Source organism: Suricata suricatta, chromosome 13, assembly GCF_006229205.1.
Source record: "Suricata suricatta isolate VVHF042 chromosome 13, meerkat_22Aug2017_6uvM2_HiC, whole genome shotgun sequence".
Classification (NCBI taxonomy): domain Eukaryota; kingdom Metazoa; phylum Chordata; class Mammalia; order Carnivora; family Herpestidae; genus Suricata; species Suricata suricatta.
In genome coordinates, this window is record NC_043712.1 from 37,201,937 (window position 1) to 37,225,954 (window position 24,018).

Here is a 24,018-nt window from a genome sequence, read left to right on the forward strand (position 1 = left end):
AATTGATGATGAAGGGTTTCCAAGGAAAAATTGTTTCCTACTAAGATTCTTAGAGGCTTTGAAAGTGAATGTTTTAGGAGTGATTTTCAAGGGTCTGCAGTTGTTTTCTTTTTCTTGATTTGAATGTTCCTAAAACTGCTTACACTGAGCCTCAGCTTTTTCCAGAATTTCTTAATCTTTAGAGTACTGTCTCCTATGATAAAATTGACAGCATGAGCACAGGGTAGGTTGGATCAAGGTGGCACCAAGAACATTGTGTACTGGCTATCCTTCAAGTTAGTCTAGTTGAGAGTTAAAAAAAAAAATTTTTTTTTAATGTTTATTTTTGAGAGAATGGGAAAGAGGGAGGGGCAGAGAGAGGGGGAGACACAGAATCCGAAGCAGGCTCCAAGCTTAGAGCTCTCAGCATAGAGTACAACTCAGAGCTTGAACTCATGGGCCCTGAGATCATGACCTGAGCCACCGAGCCACCCAGGTGCCCCTAGTTGGGAGTTTTTAAAACTATACATCTACTTAGAGAAAAGTCTTGAAGGAGGTCTATTAAAACATTGGGGCTTATGTATTAGTTCCTAGAAGAAAATCACAGAAGGAATATAAGAGCAGAGGGTAGGTAGATGGCTTGCCTTAGATATGTTTAGCTTTATGTACAGGGTGACCTCTAAGAAGCCTGAACAGGGGCGCCTGGGTGGCTCAGTCCGTTAAGCATCTGACTTAGGCTCATGTCATGAGCTCATGGTTCATGGGTTCCAGCCCCAAGTCAGTCTCTGTGCTGACAGCTCAGAGCCTGAAGCTTGCTTCGGATTCTGTGTCTCTCTCTTTCCCTGCCCATCTCCTGCTCAAGCTCATGCTCATGCTCTTAAATATGAATAAACGTTAAAAAAAATAAGTAAAATAAAGAATCGAGGCACCTGGATGGCTCAGTCGGTTAAGTGTCCGGCTTCGGCTCAGGTCATGATCTCACAGTTCGTGGGTTCGAGCCCCGCGTCGGGCTCTGTGGTGACAGCTAGCTCAGAGCCTGGAGCCTGTTTCAGATTCTGTGTCTCCCTCTCTCTCTGACCCTCCCCTGCTTGTGCTGTCTCTCTCTGTCTCTCAAAAATAAATAAAAAACAGGAAAAAAAAAAAAAAGCCTGAACAGAGATCTAGAGAACAACTTTTCACTACTGATTTCTTACTGGGACTAATTGCACCTCGTGTTTTTCATTTTAACTACACTTCTTCCTAATTTTAAGAAAATTTTAATTGGGAGTGCCTGGATGGCCCAGTTGGTTGAGCTTTCAATTTCGGCTCAGGTCATGAGCCTGGTGGTTTGTGGGTTCAAGCCCTGTGTCAAGACTCTGTGCCAACAGTTCGGATCCTGGAGCCTGCTTTGAAATCTGCTTCTCCCTTTCTCTTTCTCTCTCTCTCTCTCTGCCCCTCCTCCACTCACACTCTCTTTGTCTCTCTCAAAAATAAAAACCTTAAAAAAATAGTTTTAATTCAAAGAGGTATTTTGGGCCCATTTAAATTCCTAATTGTTTTATGACATTTCTAGAAAAATTCTGGAAACCATTAAAAAGTATAAGTGAACCAGTATAAAGGATCAGATTGTCAGTTCAGAACATTCTCTATGAATCTCTATGACTATTTCAAGGATACATGCAGTTGAGAGGCATAGAAGAGGAAGGAATGCCTGTATCCATGTTCTTTCCTTTAATGTATATGCCTTGTGATCTGTGAAAATAGGTGAAGTCTCTCAGTGATGTGTGTAGGTTTCTTAGCAGGGAATGTTCTCAGGTTTAAAATAACTCCCATCTACTAGCATATCTTAGGCAATATTTTGCAGATCTCCATACTGCATACATTCATCAATTTTATGTTTTCCATAACCAGTCCTAAGCTAGAGACATCCAACTGAAAAATAAGGATGGACTCTTTTCATAGGTAACACCTTCTATTTATTCATGAAGTGGTTGTTATTAGGTTATAGATCTGGCTCCAAGGAAGTTAGATCCGGTTACCTGCCCTTTTTTCTCAAGAGTGTTCCTCTTCTCTTCCTTTTGTTCTTTGCATACACAAATCTCATTGTAGGTCAGATGCTCATCTCATTTCTTCCCTGTTGAAGGAGTGAAAACAATCACAGTCTTACTTTTTGGGGAGAAATTGATGTCTTTGTATATTTTCTTATAAAACCATTTTTTCTGGTTTTTGCATGTATGTATTTTCATGTATGGTGTAAAATAATGGGCCTGTACTTATACAGGATCTCTGAATACTAAAGTCAGCATTTCTGAACACAAATGCTTCTTTTTAAATACTTAAACTATTTGTTCGAGTAGATTCTCTGCATCTGGTCATCAGGAGTTTATATAGCACCAGACTTTATGTGAGCAGGACTATTGCTCAGCTTTGCTGGAGATCTATTAGGAAACAATAGAATTTTTTTTTAACATTTATTTACTTTTGAGAGACAAGACAAAGCATGAGCAGGGGAGGGTCAGAGAGGGAGAGGGATACACAATCCCAAGCAGGCTCCAGGCTCTGAGCTGTCAGCACAGAGCCCAATGCAGGGGCTTTGGACCCATGAACAGTGACATCATGACCTAAGCTGAAGTTAGACAGTTAACCAGCTGAGCCACCCAGGCACCCCAGACCTAATATCTTTTTTAGGATATTTTAGAGAGAGAGAGAGAGAGCATGTGCAGGGGAGGGACAGAGAGAAAGAGAGAATTCCAAGTAAGTTCTGCACTCTCAGCGTTGAGCCTGACATGGGCCTCCAACCCATGAACTGTGGGATAGTGACCTTACCTGAATAGAAGTCGGATACATAACTACTGGTCGAACCCAGGCACCCCTTTAATTAATACCTTATAAAGAGGATGCATCTATAAATTCAGTAGTTTAGTAGTCTGCCTGAAATTAGGGTCCAAGACAGATCAGCTTCATAATGAATGTTCTTTTTTTTAAAATGTTATATATCTTAAGGGTCTCATTGTTAAATATGTGTATTTGTGCTATGCCCATACTTTATAACTCATGGCAGAATTGCTTGGATATTATCTACACTGAAGCAGAATCAGTGTGATACCTTGCTTTGAGTTTATGTGGATAGTACCTAGCTAAATTGTGTTTAACAACATGACATTTTATTGAGAATAGATCAGGAGCTTTATATTTCTTAGATTGTCAACTAAATTACTAATAAGATATATGACACATTTTGTACAGTATACTACAGAGAATTAGTTAGACAATATTTGACTTTGTGAAGTAAACTCTGATTATTGTCAGCAGGGGCCTGGAAGAATTCGGTGGAAGAGTGGACAACAGATGACTGGACTGAAGATGTACGTATTTAGCATCACATTAGATCTATCTTCCTCTTGTTTTCTGATAAAGACATGCATTATTTGAAAAAGCTGGAAACATCTTGTAGTTGCCCATGGCTCCTTTTCAAACATGTGATTATCATGTTTTTTAGCAGATGCTTTTTATTTTATATATATATTTTTAATAAAGGTTGTTTTGTTTTTAATTAATTAATTTATTTTTTATTTATTATTGAGACAGAGAGAAACAGCATGAGCAGGGGAGGGCCAGAGAGAGGGAGACACAGAACCCGAAGCAGGCTCCAGGCTCTGAGCTGTCAGCACAGAGCCCGATGTGGGACTTGAACCCAGAAACTATGAGATAATGACCTGAGCCGAAGTCAGATGCTCAACCAGCTGAGCCACCCAGGCGCCCCTAACAGATGCTTTTTAGAAAGAAGTTGGTAATTTGAGATTTTTAAGAAACTCGATTTTAAAGCATCCACTTAAAAGTGACCAGGTGTTGGGGCACCTCAGTAGCTCAGTTGGTTAGGCGTCTCTTGGTTTTGGTTCAGGTCATGATCTCATGGTTTGTGAGATCCAGCCCTGCCATAAGGCTCTGTGTTGACAGTGAGGAGCCTGCTTAGAATTCACTGCCCCCCCCTTCTCATATCTCTCTCCGCCTCTGTCTGTCAATAAATAAACTTACAGAAAAAGTGACACATTGTTATAGATGCTTGACTGGCTCAGTCTGAAGAACATAGGACTCTTTTAAATTGAGGTCATGAGTTCAGTCCACACAGGTGTAGAGATTACTAAAACATAAACTTTAACGAAAAAATCAGGTGTTAAGTAGGATAAAAATCTTTTTTTTAGCATATCTTTTGTTTTCTTTTAATTTTCTTTTAATGTTCATTTATTTTTGAGAGACAGACAGACCAATCATGAGCAGAGGAGGAGCAGAGAGAAGTAGACACAATACAAAAGAGCTCCAGGCTCTGAGCTGTCAGCACAGAGCCCAGCGCAGGGCTCAAAATCCCGAGCTGTGAGATCATGGTCTGAGCCGAAGTTGGATGCTTAACCGACTGAGCCACCCAGATGCCCCTGTTTTGTTTGTTCTGATAACTATTGCCCTGGCCTGTGAATGTTTATTTGAGAGAGAGAACACAAGAGCTATGGAGGGACAGAGAGAGAGGGACTCAGAATTTGAAGCTCTGAGCTGTCAACACAGAACCTGACTTGGGGCTCAAACTAACGAACTGTGAGATCAGGACCTGAACTGAAGTTGGATGCTCAACTGACTGCCCCATGTGAATGTTTGTTTTTTATAATATTTTAATTATAGGAAATAGTCAGTGTTTGGGTCATAGTTGAAATTAAATGAAATTAATGATTCTGGTTCTAGGCCCAACCCCTTCTTCTTAAAACTGGGCTAGTTCTTTTTATATTCATTTATTTGATAGCCATTTAAAAAATTTTTTTTTAATGTTTTATTTATTTTTGATATAGAGAGAGACAGAGCATGAGAGGGGGAAGGGCAGAGAGAGAAGGAGACACAGAACTGGAAGCAGGCTCCAGGCTCTGAGCTAGCTGTCAGCACAGAGCCTGACGCGGGGCTCGAACCCACGAACATGAGATCTGACCTGAGCCGAAGTCGGAGACCTAACTGACTGAGCCGCCCAGGCACCCTTTGATAGCCATTTTTGAGTGTCCTGTACTAGTAGTGCTCTATAACTCTGGACTCAGCATAAAATATTCTTTGATAAAAAAGATTTTGCTTAAAATAAAATGTAACTGGACTAATAGCCCTATACCATATTTTATATCATTTTTATGTTTGACTGTCAAGGTCCAGAACATGTATGTATGTGATAGGCCAGTAGAAAAGACATCGTGATAGAGACTAAAGGGACTATAAGGATTGACCTTTAATATCACATAAAGTTACCCAGACTTTGAAATTTTTTTTCTTGAGATTATTTTTCTCCCTGTTGCCATTCTATACTCACAAGTATATTTAAATTTTTTTAAAGAGTTTATTTATATTATTTTGCAGGGGGTTCTGAGAAAGAGAATCCCAAGCCTGCTCTGTGCTATTAGTGTGGAGCCCTACATGGGGCTTGATACCAGTCTTTTCTTAAATGATAGAATAGGGGTGCCTGGGTGGCTCACTCAGTTCATTGAGAATCCGACTTCAGCTCAGCTCATGATCTCAGGGTTCCTGAGCTTGCACCTGCCTTGGGCTCTGTGCTGACAGGAGCCTGGAGCCTGCTTTAGATTCTGTGTCTCCTTCTCTCTGCCGCTCCCCTGCTCATGCTCCATGTCTGTCTGTCTGTCTGTCTCTTTCTCTCAAATAAATAAACATTAAAAAAAATTGGTGATTGAAACATGAGTAATCTAAGGTGCCAATCTAAAATTTCTTAAACTATTACCCTTTCCCTCTCCTTTTTAAAATTCTCCTAAATTTAAGTGGTGCCCAGCATGGGGTTCAAACCCACAAACCGCAGATCAAGAAGAGTCTCATGCTCTACTGAGTCAGCCAAGTGCCCTTTGAGGCAGCCACTTTAAATAATTTTTATGTATTTCCTTCTAGTCTTTTCATAAATATTAATTATGGCTTGTGTCTTTTGAAATCTGAGAATGCTTCCTTTTTACATAACCCTTTTTAATGCTGTTTTATTTAAATGCTCATTTATTTGTTTATTTATTTTTGAGAGAGGGAGAGAGAGAAAGAGAGAAAGAGATAGGAGAATGAGCCGGTGAGGGGCAGGGAGAGAAGGAGATAAATCCCAGCAAGCTCTGTGCTGCCAGTGCACTGCTGTGCTGTCAATCATGACCTGAGCTGAAGCCAAGCGTTGCATGCTTAACTGACTGAGCCACACAGATGCCCACAAAGATTGTATTTTTATTTTTAAGTAACCTCTACCTACACCCAGCATGAGGCTTGAACTTATGACTCCGAGATCAAGAGTCACATGCTTTACTGACAGCCAGTCAAGTACTCCTCTCCCTTTTTTTTTTTTTTTTTAAATAAAAAGAACGACGGAGTAAACAATTTAACTTTCTATATTCTGCCAGGGTTAGATAGGATGTTAGTGATTAAGGGTGGTTCTCATTTGATTTGAACTAATATTTTACGACTTTAGATCTTCTCTGTCATTGCTTTTCATGGTTATTCCGTTATTGATTTTCTCTGTGTCTTATAGAATCTTACATGTTACAGTTGAGGCAAAAATAGATTTTGTTGGGACTCTTCAAGATACTATCTTGAAATAGTGTGCAGTAGAAGTTCTTCTTGTTCAAACAGTTATCTATTCAGCACTTTTTGTTTTTTTTTTTTTCTAGAATGTGAACACCTACTGTCTGCTCTGCCCCTACCAGAGTTTTAACTTGTGAGGACTATCTGATTTTTATCCAGTTTCAGAGTTCTGAGATATTTAGAGTTATTGAGATTATAGAAGTCTTTGGGAAGGATTTCCTGCAGTTACTCACATTATCTCGTTAGATCAGCTTTTTTAGCCTTTAAAAGCTCATACCCCACTTTGAAAATGTGAAAAGAGCCTACCTTTCAATAATGTCAGTTGAGGTTTCAAAAAATTTTATCCTGGCTGCCTTAAAGCTTCAAAAGGCAGGAGGTGCCTGGGTGGCTCAGTTGGTTAAGCATCTGACTTTTTCTTTCTCAGGGTTTGTGAGTTTGAGCCCTGCATTGGGCTCTACACTGACAGTGTACAACCTGCTTGGGATTCTCTCTCGCTCTCTCGCTCTCTCACTCTCTCACTCTCTCACTCTCTCACTCTCGCTCTCGCTCTCTCTCTGCCCCTCCCATGTTCTCTCTCTCAAAATAAATAGACTTAAAAAAAAACAACAACAACAAAACTTCAAATGACATTTAAACAATATGCATGAATTGAAAATAATTGATGAAAAAAAAACAAACAAAAAATTATTTGCTTATTTATTTATTTTCAAAGTTTATTTATTTATTTTGAGAGAGTAATAGAGAGTGAGAGTTGGGAGAGGGGAAGAGAGAGAGGGAGAGAGAATCCTAAGCAGGCTCTATGCTTTCAGAGCCTGACTTGGGGTTCCATCTCATGAACCATGAGATCATCACCTGAGCTGACTGAGATCAAGAGTCAGATGCTCAACAGTCTGAGCCATCCAGGTGCCCCAAGATTGCATATTTTTAAATTCCACTTAAAATTCTAGAAAATAGAATCTGTAGTGAGAGAAAACACATTCGAGGTTTCCTGGGGACTAAGGTGAATGGTGGGAGGGATTGATTACATAGGGACAGGAGCAATCTTTTGAGGTAATAAATATGTTCATTGTCATGATTTTGTGATCATTTCATGGGCATATAAATATAACCAAACTCTTTGCTTTGAATATTTGCAGCTTATTGGATATGATATATCCCAATAAAATTGTTTTGATAAAAACAAGGAATCCTATGACTTAATAAAAAAGAAATACAGATTACTAGTAAATGAAATACTAAACCGTCTGTTTTAGGGGAGAAGAAATATCAGTGTGCTGCCTTTTCAACCTTTGGCATTTGTGGTGGTTTTACTGGGTGTTTCATTTTGCATAATGTCAAATAGAGTAGTGTGACTAGGACTTGAACCCTGATCTGACTTATTGTTTCCCTGATGTGAGAAATTCTTTTTTGGGTTTGTCAATCTAAAAGTACCTTCACTCCAACAAAATCACTTGTCATGATCACTCGTATATTTCCTTTGTTTTAGACAATTCTTTGGGTGAAGTGTAATGAGGGTACTGGTGACTCATTTATCGTTTTCATTTACTTTTTTGAGAGAGAGACAAGTGCGAGTGGGGGCGGGGCAGAGAGAGGGGGAGAAAATCTGAAGCAGGCAGCCAGCTGTGAGCTGTCAGCACAGAGCCTGTCAGCACAGAGCCTGATGTGGGACTCAAGAACTCAAGATGTGGGAACTCAAGAGCTATGAGCTCATGACCTGAGCCAAAGTCAGAGGCTTAACCCACTGAGTCACCCAGGTGCCTTCAAATAGTCGGAAATTTGATACATTTTTGGTTTTATGTTATATAAAATAAGAGCAAAGTATTTATTTCTTTCCATATAGCTTTCTGAAACAAAAGTCTTCACTGCCTCAACTGTTCCAGCAGAGAATCATGTCACACCTGGGCAAAGGTAAATGCTTTTTGTCACCTTTTGTTTGTTATTCATAGCATAATTTAAATTTCTTATTCCAGAAATTTGTTTTGGGTCTCAGGTTTCTTTCAGTCTTTTCCTTTTCTTGAATATCTGTCTTTACTAGTTTCCTTCTGAGAATTTGTGAACTGACAGAGCCTGTATCATTATCCACTTAGTTGTATCCACTAATGAATTAAAATAGCAATTGTGTTTGTGATTTGCTATCATTTATAATAGAGATTATGTTAAGCTTATTTATGGTTGCTCTTTTTTACCTTGTTAAATACGGTATATTATTCTTTGACAGGGAACTTAATTCAAAATACCTTTGGTTTTCTGTGTGTGATACCATTTATTTAGGTATTCTCAGACTAATAGAAATTTCTCATTTTATGTGGGCTCTTCTACTTTTTTTTTTCCAAATGTTTATTCATTTTTCAAAAGAGAGAGAGAGCAAGCCAGGAAGGGGCAGAGAGAGACTCCTAAGAAGGCTCTGCACTGTCAGCATGCAGCCTGATACGGGGCTCAATCTCATGACCGTGGGATCATGGCTTGAGATGAAATCAAGAGTTGGACGCTCAACCAACTGAGCCACTCAGGCGCCCTAGGATCATTTTTATAAAAAAAAAAAAATCCGACTCTTGATAACAGCTTGGGTCACGATCTCATGGTTTGTGAGACTGAGCCTCTGAGCCTTGTGTCCAGGCTCTGCACTGACAGGAGCCTGCTTGAGATTCATTCTCCCTCTCTCTCTCCCTCTCTCTCTCCCTCCCCCTCCTCCCTCCCTCCCCCCACACCTCTGTCTCCTAAAAATAAATAAACATTAAAAAAATTTATGAAGCCCTCTCCTCTACTCACTGAAGCAGAGGGAAGGATGGGTCCAGAGGTCCCAGTTGGGCATAGGAGGGAATTAAAAAAAATACATATATATATATATGTGTGTGTGTGTGTGTGTGTATATATTTACACACACTTATTTAATGGTTAGTTAATGGCACTATATTATTTTTACTTGTATATCTTACTCGCATATCTTTTTGGAATAGATCTTGCTGCATTTTTTTTGTGAATTTTTGAGATGGGTTATATATAATATAACTATCCTGGATTTATATCCTTGGGGTTCAGGTATCATAAGCTATAATATAAATTATCTGGGGAACAAAAATACTAGTCTGGGACTTTAATCTGGTTACAGGAAAGTAAGAGTGGGTAGTGAATAAGGAGAGGAGCTCAGGCCTAGGAACTTTGATCTTTATTAGATAGTAGTGGGCCTTGAATTATTTGATCTTCCACAACCTGCTTCACTGGCATGGTGAGCATTTCAGACAGGAGAACTGACTGGGAACTGGCCTTTGAAATGGTTTACTGGAGCACATTACCATGTTAGTAAATTCGAGGTTTACTTGCAGGTTCTGTGGAGGAGTTAGTAGCTTATTCACATGTCAGGGAATATATATCTGGAAGATCATTTCTTCTTCAGGCTCTTAGGCTTTTAGGTCATGATTTTTAAGTTGGAATATCTATTTTTCTGGGGACATTACAAGTATTCTAGAGAAGACTTGTTATTATATTGTGATTTTCCCCCCTGAATATTTAAGAGAGAAAATTATTGGAGGTTTATCCAAACTTAAATGTCTTATACCTTAAGACGTAGAACTTAGAAATATTTATAAGTGCTTAAAACTGCTTGGATGGTCTACTATGGCTGTGATTCTCAATCCCTCAAAATAGGGATTCACTCTCTTTGAGGAAAGTTGAAGAGACACTGGTTCCAAGTAATGAATTGGGCAAAATGTTCTGAAGAAAATGAGCCAAACTTCAGAATATTGTTTGTTTACTCAGTTGCTCCAGGTTTTCAAATGAGTTGTTATTGTGCTATTTCTGTGGAACTACCTCAATGTACATTTTCGTTTCTCTTCTCTGCAAAGCCCTGCTTTAGTCTCTGTGGCTTTGTATGCTTTTGTGCATGCGTGCGTGCGTGTGTGTGTGCATGAAACTCATTGATACTGTCCTTTTGGCTCCTTTAAACTACAATTTCTAAAAGTTTTCCTCTCTTAGATTATTTTTAAAAATTTTATTTATTTAAATAATCTCTATACTTAGCATGGGGCTTGACTTATGACCCCAAGATCACCTCACTTAGATTATCTTTAACATGAAGTTACTTTATATTGATTCACTTCTCAAAGTCATTGTTGGTAAGATGTGCTTTTGACTCGTTCCTCATTTGCTTTTTGTCTGCTTAGCATTGATCTGGTAGCCTTGCTCCAGAAGCCTGTTCCTCCCAGTCAAGCCTCAGAAGTCAACTCCTTTGAAACTTCCCAACAGCAGGGCTTTGGCCAAGCCCTTGTCTTCACAAATTCTCAGCACAACAATCAGATGGCACCAGGGACTGGCAGCTCCCCCGCTGTCAACTCCTATTCTCCTCAGAGTCTGGTAACTCACTTTTGTTTTAGTACGGGGTTTGCAGGAATGTACCCACAAACAGATGTATTCTAGAATGACACATGCCTGATAAGTATTTCCTAAATACAAAAATATCTACAGTAGATCTCAGTCCAGAAAACAATGATGTATTACTTTCCAAGCACATATCTGATGATTCCATGTGGAATTCAACTATTCTGAGTTTTCTGGACAAAGATTTAAAAATGCTTCTTTAGGATTAATTGAAATCTTTTAAGTCATAATCACTGAGGCATCCTTCTTGTTAGTAATTTTTTTCTTGTATTTGAAAGTCTGTACTTATGACAGTAAAATTGTCATTTGTTTTCCAATTTTGTAAAATGCAAATGTTTGTCAGTATCGGCTTACTAAAATCATGCTAAAACAGTTCTTTCTAAGTCTTCCTAGGTTCTTTTATTTTTTGCATTTCTATTTGTTATTCATAAAATTAGTGTATTTTTTCTTAAAGCACTACTCTTTAGTGGAGGTCCTTATTATATGGATATGTTTTCATTAAAATAGGGTCATCTGCTGCCTGCATATCTGACTGTAACTTCCCATGAGAATTTAGCTCTTAGCAGAAAGGACTTCAGGAACTGTTGGTGAAGGATATGAAGATAACCAAAAAATGTAGCTGTAGAATAATGGTGAACTGAAGGCCCTCACTGTAGGCACTTCTCAGTTGGCAGTGAAGTATTCTCAGTTGGAATACCTCCAAATACAGATGCACAGCTTTCACTCATGATCATTATTTTGGTTCATTCTCTGCAGTGTTTTACCTGAAATCCATGGTTGAGAAATAGTATTTCTTATGAATATGATATAATCTTTCCCCCTTACTTGACTAAAAAATAATTTGCTAACCTTCATAAAAAGGAGAGTTTAATATGTGAACTTTTCATTGTGAGGGTTCTACTCTGCACAGTCATGTTCTGTCATGTATAACTGGCTTGAGGATCTGGCATTTTTAGTGTGATGATTGTGTACGAGAGGGTGTCAGTGATTGAAGTGAGGCAGCCCGAGGCATGATGCGATCTCTATTTTGAGAGGGTCTAATAATACCCTCGAGTTTTTCTTTTTTTTTTTTCATAAAGATTCTATTTTTTTAAAAGTAGTCTCTATCCCCTACATGGGCTCGGATTTACCACCCAAGATCAAGAGCTGCACGCTCCACTGAGCCAGCCAGGTGCCCCACTGCCCTCAAGTTTTGATTGAACCGTCCCTGTCCTTTCCTCCTTTGCCTTTCCATCTGCTACTGGCCTGCTGATGTAATGTCTGTGCGGAGCTTTTGGAATCTCAGCCAGGTCACTCAGAGCATAGGTAGGATGTGAGTTTTGTTTTGTTTTGTTTTATTATTTTGTCTTTTTCTTTTTGGGACATGAATTTTTTGTGTTTCTTTGTGTGTGGGGTGTTTTTTTTTTTTTTTTTTTTAACAGTGTGTTGCCTTTTGTAATGAACCTTGAGAAACTGAAACAAGTATGGTTTATCATATTAGAGCAGTGGTGCTCAACCTACTGTACTTTTATAATCACTGGGGAACTTTAGTAAATAACAACAATAGTAATGATAATACAGTAATGCCAGAGTCTGCACAAACCAAATTAAGTCAGAATCTTGGGATTGCAAGTTGGGCATTTGTGTGTGTATGTGAGTGCATGCATACTTGTGTATCAATAGACACATTTTTAAAGCCCCCATTTATTGAAATATAGGTGAAATTGAGAAGTCCTGTGCTAAGTGTTACGTTGAAACAAGGTGCTAGTCCTTGACTCAGTTGATTTCTTTGTGTTGAAAAACACACAGAAACTGCATTTGATAGTATTAGCTAATACAGGGGAGAAATTAGGAAAAGACGAAGAATAAAAGCATCGTTCTGGAAGCCTTTACTGAACAAGTGGGCTTCAACTGGGCTTTTGGATTTGTAGCCACATAAGATAGGTGTTTGGGGCAGCATAAAATAGCAAGGATTCTAAAGTAGTGATAAATGTTAGTAGAATCTGTGATTGATGTCCAGCAACTGCCTACAACTTAGTGTTTTACTCTAATTGGAGAATTTGGATTTCCTTTAATCAACTGGGATACTCTATGCCTTCGGATATTGTTAACAGAAACAATTATTTCAACTTTCTACATCTGATCCCTTAAGAGAAGGCAAGTCATTTCTATTTTTGGCCTTTTAAAAGTTTGAAAGTTTTTTATTTTTACTTTTTTTTGAGAGCAAGAAAGAGCACGTGCACATGTGAGCTCAAGCATGGATGGCAGAGAGAGAGAGGGAGAAAAAGAATCCCAAGCAGGCTCCATGTGTCAGTGTAGAACCCAATGAGGGGCTCGAACAAGCTATGAGATCATGACAAAATTAAGAGTTGGATGCTTAACCGACTGAGCCATATGGGCACCTCTCGAAGAGTTACTTTTTGACAAATAACTCATCTTTTCAGAAACTGAATGATCTTGATATGTAAAAATGAAGTTGATCTTCCACTGTGTTCACTAGTCCTAGGCTCTTATTCTCTTTGGATAGTTTCCCAATAGTTTATTTTTGCTTTGGTTTCCCTTAGGAGATATATCTAGAAAATGTTGTTATGGCTGATGTCAAGGAAATTATCGCCTTTGTTCCTTTCTAGGATTTTTATTGGTTTCAGGTCTCATTTTTAGGTCTTTAACTCATTTTGAGTTTATTTTTGGATATGGTGTTAGTGGTTATAAACTGGTTTTTTATATGTATCATTCTCTTTGGATCTTGGTATCTGACCTGACAGGATAGATGGGGGAGGTGTAACATTTTCTTTTGTACACTTGTGAAGCATTTTTGGTGTTTTAGTCATCAAAACCGTTCAAAATAAACACACCAGTGTCCAAGATATCTGTCTAGTACACAGATCCCTCATGTGTAATTCATTGTCATATTTTAGAATATTAACGTTTTAAACCAGTACTGCAAACTGCATTTGATCTTGTAGGATTAAAAGGCTCCTGAGCCTTTCTGTGACCAAACTTAAAGATAATTACTGTTGTTCTTAATATAAAGAAAGTACTGTATTTTTATTTCCTTATTAGCTTGTCTTTGTCATTTAATTAATGATATTTCTCTTTAGTTTAAAAAAGAGTATATTTTGTTTTTGAATTTGTGATACCACTTTTAAAAAGAAATCAATATCCTAAAATCCAGGGAAAGTAGTCCTCTTCCTTTAACATCTCTTAAGAATCAGGAATTATTCCTGGGTTTAATCAGATCTTTTTGGGTAATATTTTCCTGTAGTATTTGCTCAGGTGAGTCTTACTGATTTCATGTTATGGGTTATAGTTTTTAAAATCCTAGTGAAAATACATGGTGTGTTTTAACTCTGGGATAGAAATTTGTATTGCTGAGGATTTTTGCTTTTCTTTCTCTTTAAAGTCATCCGTCCTTGGTTCAGGATTTGGAGAGCTTGCACCTTCCAAAATGGCAAATATCACCAGCTCCCAGATTTTGGACCCATTGAAAACTCCAAGTTTGGGCCAGTTTACCACCACTACCCCAAGTTCACAGCAGAATAGTACAAGTCCCCCCACAACTACTACTTCTTGGGACCTCAAGTCCTCAACTTCCCAGCCCTCAGTCCTTAGTCATTTTGGTAAGTATACATGTTCTATGGTGGTTTGCCCCTAGTGAGGATATGCTGGACATTAGCAGAGTGTGTTGACTTGTAACGTTAATGTGGAATTTGTCCAGAGATACTTTTTAGTAGGATTTCTATGGCATTTCTGAATTAAATCCATTAGCTTTGGGTTTTGTGGATATTTGCATTTAGTTATCATCAGTAGTGGCAGAAGTAGTATTAGGACATACTTTGAAGAGATGTACAAAAACACGGGAAAGCCATGCAAATATGTGGAAACAATACTCTCAGTAAATGTTCAGACAAAATTTTCTAAGCTGCATTACAGTAGGGTGGGGACTGAGTCGGGTATAAGGACAACATTAAAAAAAAATTTTTTTTAATGTTTATTTATTTTGAGAGAGAGTGAGAGTGAGCTAACAAGCAAAAAGCAGGGGAGGGGTGAGAGAAGGAGAGACAGAATTCCAGGCAGGCTCTATGACAGGCCCCATTGTGGGACTCAAACTCATGAACTGCGAGATCATGACCTGAGCAGAGATCAAGTGTCAGACACTTAACAGACTGGGCCACCCAGGCAGCCCTGGACAACATTTTAAATCACAACGTATGGATTGCTTTCACATTCTAACGCTTTTGTCTATCATGATGTGTGCCAGGCTTACTGTTAGTGGTTTGTAATAGGGACCATCTTGGATATTTCCTAAACTATACTGCTATGGACTTTGTAACATTAAAACACCCATTTCCTATTAACATGCACATGCCACACTTATTAAGGGACAGCAGAGGGCTCGATTCCTGGGCAGGTTTATGTTTAGGACTTATTGAAAGACACAGAAGTACATTTCTCTGCTGAAAGAAATAGTCCGTTGTAATGTAAAGTACTTGAGACTACTCCCAGGTTTGAAGTGATGTCCACCAGGCTTCAGAATGAGACTCTATTCATTAGGGCCTCAATGCCCAAAGTTTTTATTACAGGGGAGCTGGTTATGTATAGATACCCTCTGCCAAATACATACTAAAAGTCCACATTCCCAGAAGGAAAGCAAGTGTTTGCTGTAAATCACATTGTACAAACATAAAAGGCACAGAGTCACTTTTAACTGTTAAGAATGCTGGCAACCTTTGCCCGGAACATATCAAAGTTCCCAGACACTAGCCAAGAGCCAATTTAGCAAGGTGGCATTTTTGATGGCAGCTATAGTGCTATGTTAATCTTTTTCTGCAGATCCACTGCAGTGGGTGATAAGGGTTTTTAGATTTGTGCATGCTATTCTCATATTCCTTATAAATCCTGTCTTTTTTCTACATGCCTGTAATATAAAGTCCAAAAATAGATTTATCTAGATGGAAATACCTTAAGTCACAGGTTGGCAAACCTTCAACTGGATTTGTCACCTGTTTTTGTAAATACAGTTTTATTAGAACACAGCCATGACCACTCATTATGTAATTTTTTTTAAATGTTGTTTTATTTTTGAGAGAAAGCATGAGCAGGGGAGGGACAGAGAAAGAGGGAAACAGAGAATTTGAAGCAGGCTCCACACTGTCAGTGCAAAGCCCCTTGTGGGGCTTGAACCCCAGTACTATGACCTAAGCCAAAATCAAGATTTGGACCCTTAGCCAGCTGAGCCACCCAGGCGCCCCTCGTTATATACTGCCTTAGAACTACTTTCAGTCCACAGAGGGAGTGTTGAGTAGTTGCTAACAGATGGTCCTTCAGAGTCTAAAATATTTACTGCCTGGTTTCTTTGCTGAATAAAATTAACCAACTTCTATATGATTTGAAAGTCATATAGACAGAAGGTAACTTCTTTTATATGAAAGAATACCTAAAAATCAAGGAGCTGAACAACAAAGTAAAAAAATGGTCAGAGAGGTATGGTCAGAGTTCATAGGCAATGTATACTGGAGTACATGAAATGATGCTTCATCGAACTTATTTATTTGCATCTTTTATGCCATTTTCCATAATTCAGATTAGGAAAAGAATCTTGAAGTTGTTTGTCAAAACTTAGAGTTGCTCTTTGAATCAATTAACTCTATTCTAGCTTTTGATCCCACAGGAATACTTGCATTTGAGCAAAATGTCTTACATAAAAATACATGCATTACAGCATTGTTTTTCATAGCAAGATCTTAGAAAATCTGAAAGCCCTTTAATATAGTTCTGGTTTTAAAACTTGTTGACTGTGTAAACTGGATTACTATGGCCACGAAAATGAAGTAGCTCTTCACACATTAATGTGGAACAGTGTCCGAAAACTAAGTGGTTTTTGAGGAAACTATATAATGTATGTGTGGGTCTGTACATATGTATTCTGAGACAATATCTCTGAAGAGACTCAGGAAACTGGGTGCAGTGTCTGCCTTTGTAGACTGAATCTATGGATAGGGTTGGAAAGACAGTTTGTGTTCAACACACACATTTTTTTTTTACTTTATGGATTTTTGTAATATCACATGTTCATTACTGGAAAAAACTAATTTTTAAAAATGACAAAATTTATAAAGCACAAAAACATAATTCTCTATTAGCTAACGGCCAGATGTATTTAGCAACTCCTTGGTTTTCTTATCTACTTTTCAACCAGTATAACTTAACATAGAGTGCATCTTCTCTCTGCATAAGAATTTATCTACAAACCCATACCGGCATCCTTTTCATTTATCATATACTAGCTATAATATAATACGTCCCACACACCCCACTTCGGGGATTCAGCTAGCGAGATGGTTGTTGGGAGAAACCAGTGATAACTGCAATCTTTCTTTCTCAGTCATCGTGGAAGAGGAAGCTCTTAGCCCCTGTGTCTAAATAACTGATTGTTGCTTGCTTTCCTTCCCTCGCCCTTTACCTATTTAATAGACTTCAAATCTCAACCAGAACCATCCCCGGTTCTTAGTCAACTGAGCCAGCGACAGCAGCACCACACTCAGCCCGTTGCTGTTCCTCCTCCTGGGTTGGAGTCCTTTCCTTCCCAGGTAAAACTGCGAGAGTCAACACCCAGGGACAGTACCTCCACTGTGAACAAGCTTCTGCAGCTTCCCAGCATGACTGTAGAGAACATTGCTGTGTCCACCCATCAACCACAGCCTAAACACATCAAACTACCGAAGCGGCGGATACCTCCAGCCTCTAAGGTGTGTTCTACATCCGGAAGTCACAGCCCCAGCGGTGGATGTAGTTAACATTTAGCTCAAGGGCTAGGTTAGTAAGCCTCAGTGACATGGTAATTTTTTTTTTTTCACGCACATGGCTTCCTGCTTTATGAGGAATCGGCCATTTCTGAGTGCCTGGGCTAATATAAGAGGGAATGGCTTTTTGTAGGAACTGTTAATTCAAATTATTGGACCTGGCTCAGAGAATTTGCTGGTCTTGTGCATTTAGCTGTGTCGCACAGATAGAGAGAAAGTGATTCTTTGACCAGATAGTGTTTTCAGCAAAGGCCTGCTCTCCTCCACCAACTCCCCCTGTGGCCTTTGCTTTAAGAAGCAGTTGGTGGCATTGGTCATTCTGCTGTTAACTTTTAATTTTTCTTTTCTCTTTTTTCTCTTCTCTTTGTTTTTGAAATATTCTTTTCCTTTTTTTTCCTACTTCTGGGCCTTTCGCCCCTTGTTCCTCAGGGGTGTCCATAGTGCTTTGGGAAGCCAGTACTCACTTGGCTCTGTTACAGGCCTCTGGGACTTGGAGTCTCTGATCTCTGTTTCCGACGTGATGGCTCTGCTTTTTCAGACCCCAGCTTCTGCAGTTGAAATGCCTGGTTCAGCAGATGTCACAGGATTAAACGTTCAGTTTGGCGCCTTGGAATTTGGATCAGAACCTTCTCTCTCTGAATTTGGATCAGCTGCAAGCAGTGAAAATAGTAACCAGATTCCTATCAGCTTGTATTCGAAGTCATTAAGGTACACAGCCTCTTCTCTGGATTAAGTCCTTTGTTGGCAAAGTAAAGTAAGATAGAGTCTAAGAAATCATCTGTTGGAGGCAATACACACTGTGCTGGTGGGTTTGGGCAGCCATTATTAGTACCTGCTTCCAGAACTTTTCTTCCATAACCCTAAAAAGAACCTTGTGCCTGTTAGTAACTCCGTTTCTCCCTCCCCTTATCCCTTGGCAGCTAATCATCTGTCTCCAGATGTCCTAATTCCAGACTTCATATAACAAGGTTCATCCGTGTTGTAGCATGTGTGCATATTATTTCTGAATAGTATTTCATTGTGCAGATATATCATATTTTGTTTATCCATTCATTAGTTGACAGACATTGGATTGTTTCCACTTTTTGGCTATTAGGACTCATGCTGCTATGATCGTTTACAGATTTTGTTTCCTTTCAGTTCTTTGGGATTTAGATCTCGTAATTGCTGGGTCGAATGGTAACCCTCTATTACCCATTTGAAGAACCAGTAAACTTTTTTCACATGGCTGCAGCATTTTATGTTTTTACCGATAATTTATGAGGGATGCAATTAAAAATTTTTTTAATTTATTTTTTATGTTTTCATTTAAAAAATTTTTAAAGAATATTTATTTTTGAGAGAGGGAGAGAGAGAGAGAGAGAGAGACAGAGTGCAAGTACGGGAGGGGCAGAGAGAGAGAGGGAGACACAGAATCCGAAGCAGGCTCCAGGCTCTGAACTGTCAGCACCGAGCCCGATGCAGGGCTTGAACTCACAACCTGAGCCAAAGTCAGATGCTTAATTATCTGAGCCACCCAGGCGCCTCAAGGCACCTCAAGGGATGCAGTTCTTGTATGTTTGCCAACACTTATTTTCCTTCAGGGGAATATTTGTTTTATAGGTAGAGAACCCCTGATTTTAGGTTTTACTAATTTTTCTGCTCTCCAGTGCTAAAACCTAATGTTTGTTTGGGTTCTCTTTCTAAAAATGATCCCAGACATCTGGATTCCTTAAAGATTATTAAGGATTCTTAAAAATGCCCTTCTGCATGTCATTTAAATTAGGTGGGTCTGTGATGCCTGGGTAGCTCAGTCAGTTGAGCATCTGACTCTTGATTTCATCTCAGGTTATGATATCACGTTTCTTGAGATCCAGCCCCATATCAGGCTCTCTGCTGACAGTGCCAAGCCTGCTTGGGATTCTCTTTTTCCCTGTCTCAAAATAAATAAACACTTAAAAAAATGGTGGGTCTGATTTGGAAGGGAGGGGTGTTTTGAATTTCCATTTGTAATGCAGTTAAAGAGTGCTGTAGTGTGAATGTGTAGGTCAGACCTGTTTATTTCATTTATAGTACGACAGTAAAGTGATGAAATAATTCTTGATGAAGCCATGTAACATGACACAGATTTATGTCTAAATCTTTTTATTGTCTAGTGATTCTTTGAATACCTCTCTACCAATGACCAGTGCAGTACAGAACTCTACCTATACAACTTCAGTCATTACCTCCTCCAGTCTGACCAGCTCATCACTGAGCCCCACTAGTCCAGTAACAACGTCTTCCTCCTGTGACCAGAGTTCTGTGCATAACAGAATTGCATACCAAAGCTCTGTGAGTCCATCGGAGTCAGCTCCAGGAACCGTCACGGTAATTGGTCTTTCAGGTTTCTTCTTGTACAAAATCCTATTTGGAGGTCAGTGTTTTATTTGGGAAATTGAGTGTTTTAGGTGAGATTATCTTTAAGAAATTGGTTAACCTTTTGAATAGAATCCTTGTACTTTGTTGAGATTGCTAATAGTGGGCATCTGGTGTGAAATCGGCTTTTCAAGCACCCATGCCCAGGAATGTGTGAATGGACCCAGAAACTTAGCATAAGTAAAGAAAGCATAAGGATACATCCCAAGTGGTTCATAGTATTTTGGATAGGGTGGGGGTACTGTAGTCTTAGTTGTAACATTTTAGTTTCCTTTAAAGCAAAGGTGTTCAAACATTACTAGTAAGAGCCACTTCAAAGAGTAGACAACACGAAAATCATAAAAAGAGTTGAATTGGCCTAGCAGAAATTTGGATTCATTTTCTTAAGTTTCCTTCTAACACTCTCAGGATATAATTGTACATCTCAACGTAGGAATTTTTTCCCCCTCCCTTTCTTTTGTTTTATGTTAGATGTTTTCCTTAAATGTCTGGTGATTCCAGGCTGCCTACTTGACCCTAAAAGATTAACTGTGGGCTTTGGCTTGCCTGGTAGGTAGTGGAATGTGGGCTTTGATGTGGGACGGCATGAGTAGGCCATTTCTTTGGGGGTGGGGGGTGGAAACCTCCTTTGTCAGCTCCTTTGACATGTTCTGTTGAGCTTGTTTAGATTTTCCTGGTACTCTTCTGCTGGGCACTTCCCTGTAGGGCCTATGTCTGTCTTAAGTAAAGCCTAGTGGAAAGAGAAGTCTGTCGTCAGAATACTCGTTATGTCTGTGTTGACTTGAGATCAATTTCTTTTTTTAACACTATCTTTGACTATATGTTAACCCTTTTGATGATGTTTAGGGCATGAGGGAGAAGGTGGGAGGAGGCACTTACCCTGCTGTGCAAATGGATGGAGCGGGGAGGAGATCTGGTCTGTGCAGTCTTTAAACAAATCCTCCTACATTTAGCTGTACCTCCACTCCCACTTTCAAAGTTCTCTGGTGTAGATATATACTGACTTGCTTCGGATGGCTCTTTGATTTAAGTTGCCTTATTTTCAGGATTTGCATGCCACTAGCTTTGGATTTGGCTTTACCGTGTGAACTAAGTCAGTTGCCATCCTGTCTGTGCTTTCTAATCTATAGAATTTTGTTGCTACCACTTTTTCACTTTATTTGTCTTCCTGGGTTTACATATTTTTTATAAGCTATATATTCTGATCTTTAACAGGAGGTTCCAATATGGTAACCACTAACCACACGTAGTAGTTTATTTTGTCTTTTAAAGCTTACTACTTTGTCTTGAGAGAGTGAGAGCGAGCACAAGTGGGAGCAGGGTAGGGGCAGAGAGAGAATCCTAAGTAGGGTCTGCACTGTTAGTGCTGAGCCTGACTTAGGGCTCTAACCCACAAACCACGAACCAAAACCAAGAGTTGGACACACAATGACTGGGCCATCCAGGTGCCCCACATGTAGAAGTTTATTTAAATTAAATAAACAGAATTTTAGCTTCTCAGACATACCAACCAAATTTATTTTTTTTAATGTGTTTATTTTGAGAGAGAGAGAGAGAGAAGGTGCAAGTGGGGAAGGGGCAGAAAGAGAAAGAGGCAGAGAATCCCAAGCAGGCTCCCCACTGTGAGCACGGAGCTGGAATCAGGGCTCGAACTCAGTGAGATTGTGACCTGAGCTGAAACCAAGAATCAGATGCTTAACTGACTAAACCACCCAGGCACCCCATAGCCAAATTTTAAATGCTCAATATTAGTAGTGACCGTAATATAGGAGCATGCAAATGTGCGTGTAGAATACTCCCTTTATTGCTGAACATTCCCTTGTATAGTACTGACCTATAGTTTCTAAAACATAAATCAGACTTTGTGCTGTCCAAGCTTAAATCCCTGTTATCTGGTCACCTTCTGAATTTCAGCTTTAATTTCACCTGGTATGCTGCTTGCTCAGATCATTACCCATCTCATTCCTTGCTTGGCTAGTTGAACTAAGACCACAGATTTTTTTTCTCTCCTGACCATTTGGCACTTCTTTACTTTCACTCCCACCATTCTTTTGCCTGGAATTATCCCCACCCCAAATAATATGGCTTCTGTGTTGAATCAGTTTGTCCATTGTTTTTTTGAGAAAGGGAGCAAATTCTAGCTGGGGAGGGGCTAAGGGAGACGGAGAGGTATTTAGTCTCTGCACCTAGTGGGAGCCTTCTCCAGGGCTGCATCTCACAACCGTGTAATCATCCCCTGAGCCGAAATCAGTGGGGTCTGATATTTGGTCCACTGAGTCACCCAGTTGCCCCCATTGTCTATGTTTTAAATGTGATTTTCAAGGTCAAATGAAATATTCCTAAGGTCTGATGGCTATTCTTTTCTATTCCCCTTTTTTATTCTTTCTGTGTGCTGTAGTTTTAGAACATTTCTCTGTATGTCACCGTTTGTGCTGTTTTGAGGTACATGCTTGGTATCATGTGAACGTATTTAGTGCATAGTGAACTTTTTTTTAATTTTTATTTTGTTTTGAGAGAGCATTTATAAACGGGGGAGGTGGGAGAGGGAGCAGAGGGAGAGAGAGAATCTTAAGCAAGGCTTCATGCTCTGCATGGAGCCCAAGGCGGCCGCGATCCCACGACCCTGGGATCTTGACCTGAGCTGAAATCAAGAGTTGGATGTTCAACCAACTGAGCCACCCAGGTGCCCCTAGTGCATAGTGAACTCTAGTTTAAGGGAGGCAGAGATACAATTTTGAATGCTTTCTACCTATCTGTATATATATTGGTAAGGTATATTGTGTTTTCCTTTTCCTGACCTCAGTCTTTTATTTTAACTCATTTTACCCCTCCCCCTTGAAGTTCTAATCTTTTATTGTCTACATTTCTTGTAAATAATCTCAAATTTTTTTTAAGGGAAAAAACATATTAGGGGCACCTGCGTGGCTCAGTTGGCTAAGCATCCAGCATTTGGGTTCCGCTCAGGTCATGATCTCACCGTTTGTGGGTTTGAGCCCTGCATTGGGCTTCCTGCTGGCAGTGTGGAGTCTGCTTGGGATTCTCCTCTCTCCTTCCCTCTCTGCCCCTCCCCCGTGCATGTGCACATGTGTGCGAGCTCTCTCTCGCTCGCTTGCTCGCTCTCTCTCGCTCGCTTGCTCGCTCTCTCTCGCTCGCTTGCTCGCTCTCTCTCGCTCGCTTGCTCGCTCTCTCTCGCTGTCTCTCTCAACCCCCCTCAAAATAAGTAAACTTTTAAAAATATGTTTAAAAAAAGGAAATAAACATTACCAACAACATAACAGAATTTGGATTAATGCAGAAGCAACATCTAAAGGCCTGTCTTTTTCCTTTAGTTTAAGTTTTCATATTTAAAAAAAAATTTTTTTTAATGTTTATTTACTTTTGAGAGAGAGACAGAGTGCAAGTGGGGGAGGTGCAGAGAGAGAGGGAGACACAGAATCCGAAGCAGGCTCCAGGCTCTGAGCTGCCAGCACAGAGCCCAATGTGGGGCTCGAACTCACAGACTGTGAGATCATGACCTGAGCTGAAATCAGACGCCTAACCCACTGAGCCACCCAGGCGCCCCTAAGTTTTCATATTTGTAAGAAGGCAGTCTCTGTCAGCTTCCTTTTCCCATCCAGGGATAGTGTCTGGGCCCTGTCTCTCTATATGCCTGTCTCTCTTGCTCAGTTGGGGGAAATTTTCCTTGTGAGGATGCCTCCTTTTGTGTGTCTGGTTTCTAGTGAAATGCCTTATGGTTAATGCAAACTAATTGTTTCAGATTCTGCTCTTTTTGGTACTACCATACTCTGCTAACCTGCTCCTGCCCTACCCAGTTAAGAAAAGCCATGTTTCATAGTGAAGTGTTTCAAAGTTTCTCATTTTCTCTGAGAATCATTTTCCATTTAATTTGGAAACTTATTTTTCTTGCATGAGTGGTACTAGG

The 24,018-nt window shown here is 39.6% G+C and overlaps 1 protein-coding gene and 1 non-coding gene across 8 annotated transcripts in view; both read left to right on the top strand.

Moving 5' to 3' along the window:
• UBAP2 (ubiquitin associated protein 2) overlaps window positions 1-24,018 on the top strand; it is a 106,166-nt gene that overhangs the window by 66,085 nt on the left and 16,063 nt on the right. For 3 of the 7 annotated variants that reach the window (XM_029920446.1, XM_029920447.1, XM_029920445.1), the window contains 7 exons: window positions 3,268-3,323; window positions 8,384-8,451; window positions 10,704-10,893; window positions 14,300-14,516; window positions 17,371-17,645; window positions 18,238-18,407; window positions 19,835-20,048. In XM_029920446.1, the coding sequence (XP_029776306.1) occupies window positions 3,268-3,323; window positions 8,384-8,451; window positions 10,704-10,893; window positions 14,300-14,516; window positions 17,371-17,645; window positions 18,238-18,407; window positions 19,835-20,048 (1,190 nt within the window). Of the gene's footprint in view, window positions 1-3,267; window positions 3,324-8,383; window positions 8,452-10,703; window positions 10,894-12,103; window positions 12,223-14,299; window positions 14,517-17,370; window positions 17,646-18,237; window positions 18,408-19,834; window positions 20,049-24,018 lie in introns of those variants that run through there. The other 4 variants (XM_029920444.1, XM_029920449.1, XM_029920450.1 and 1 more) reach the window with 3 other exon arrangements.
• LOC115277179 lies at window positions 11,014-11,096 on the top strand. Its single transcript, XR_003902285.1, has one exon. It is a non-coding gene; the product is annotated as a small nucleolar RNA SNORD121A (small nucleolar RNA).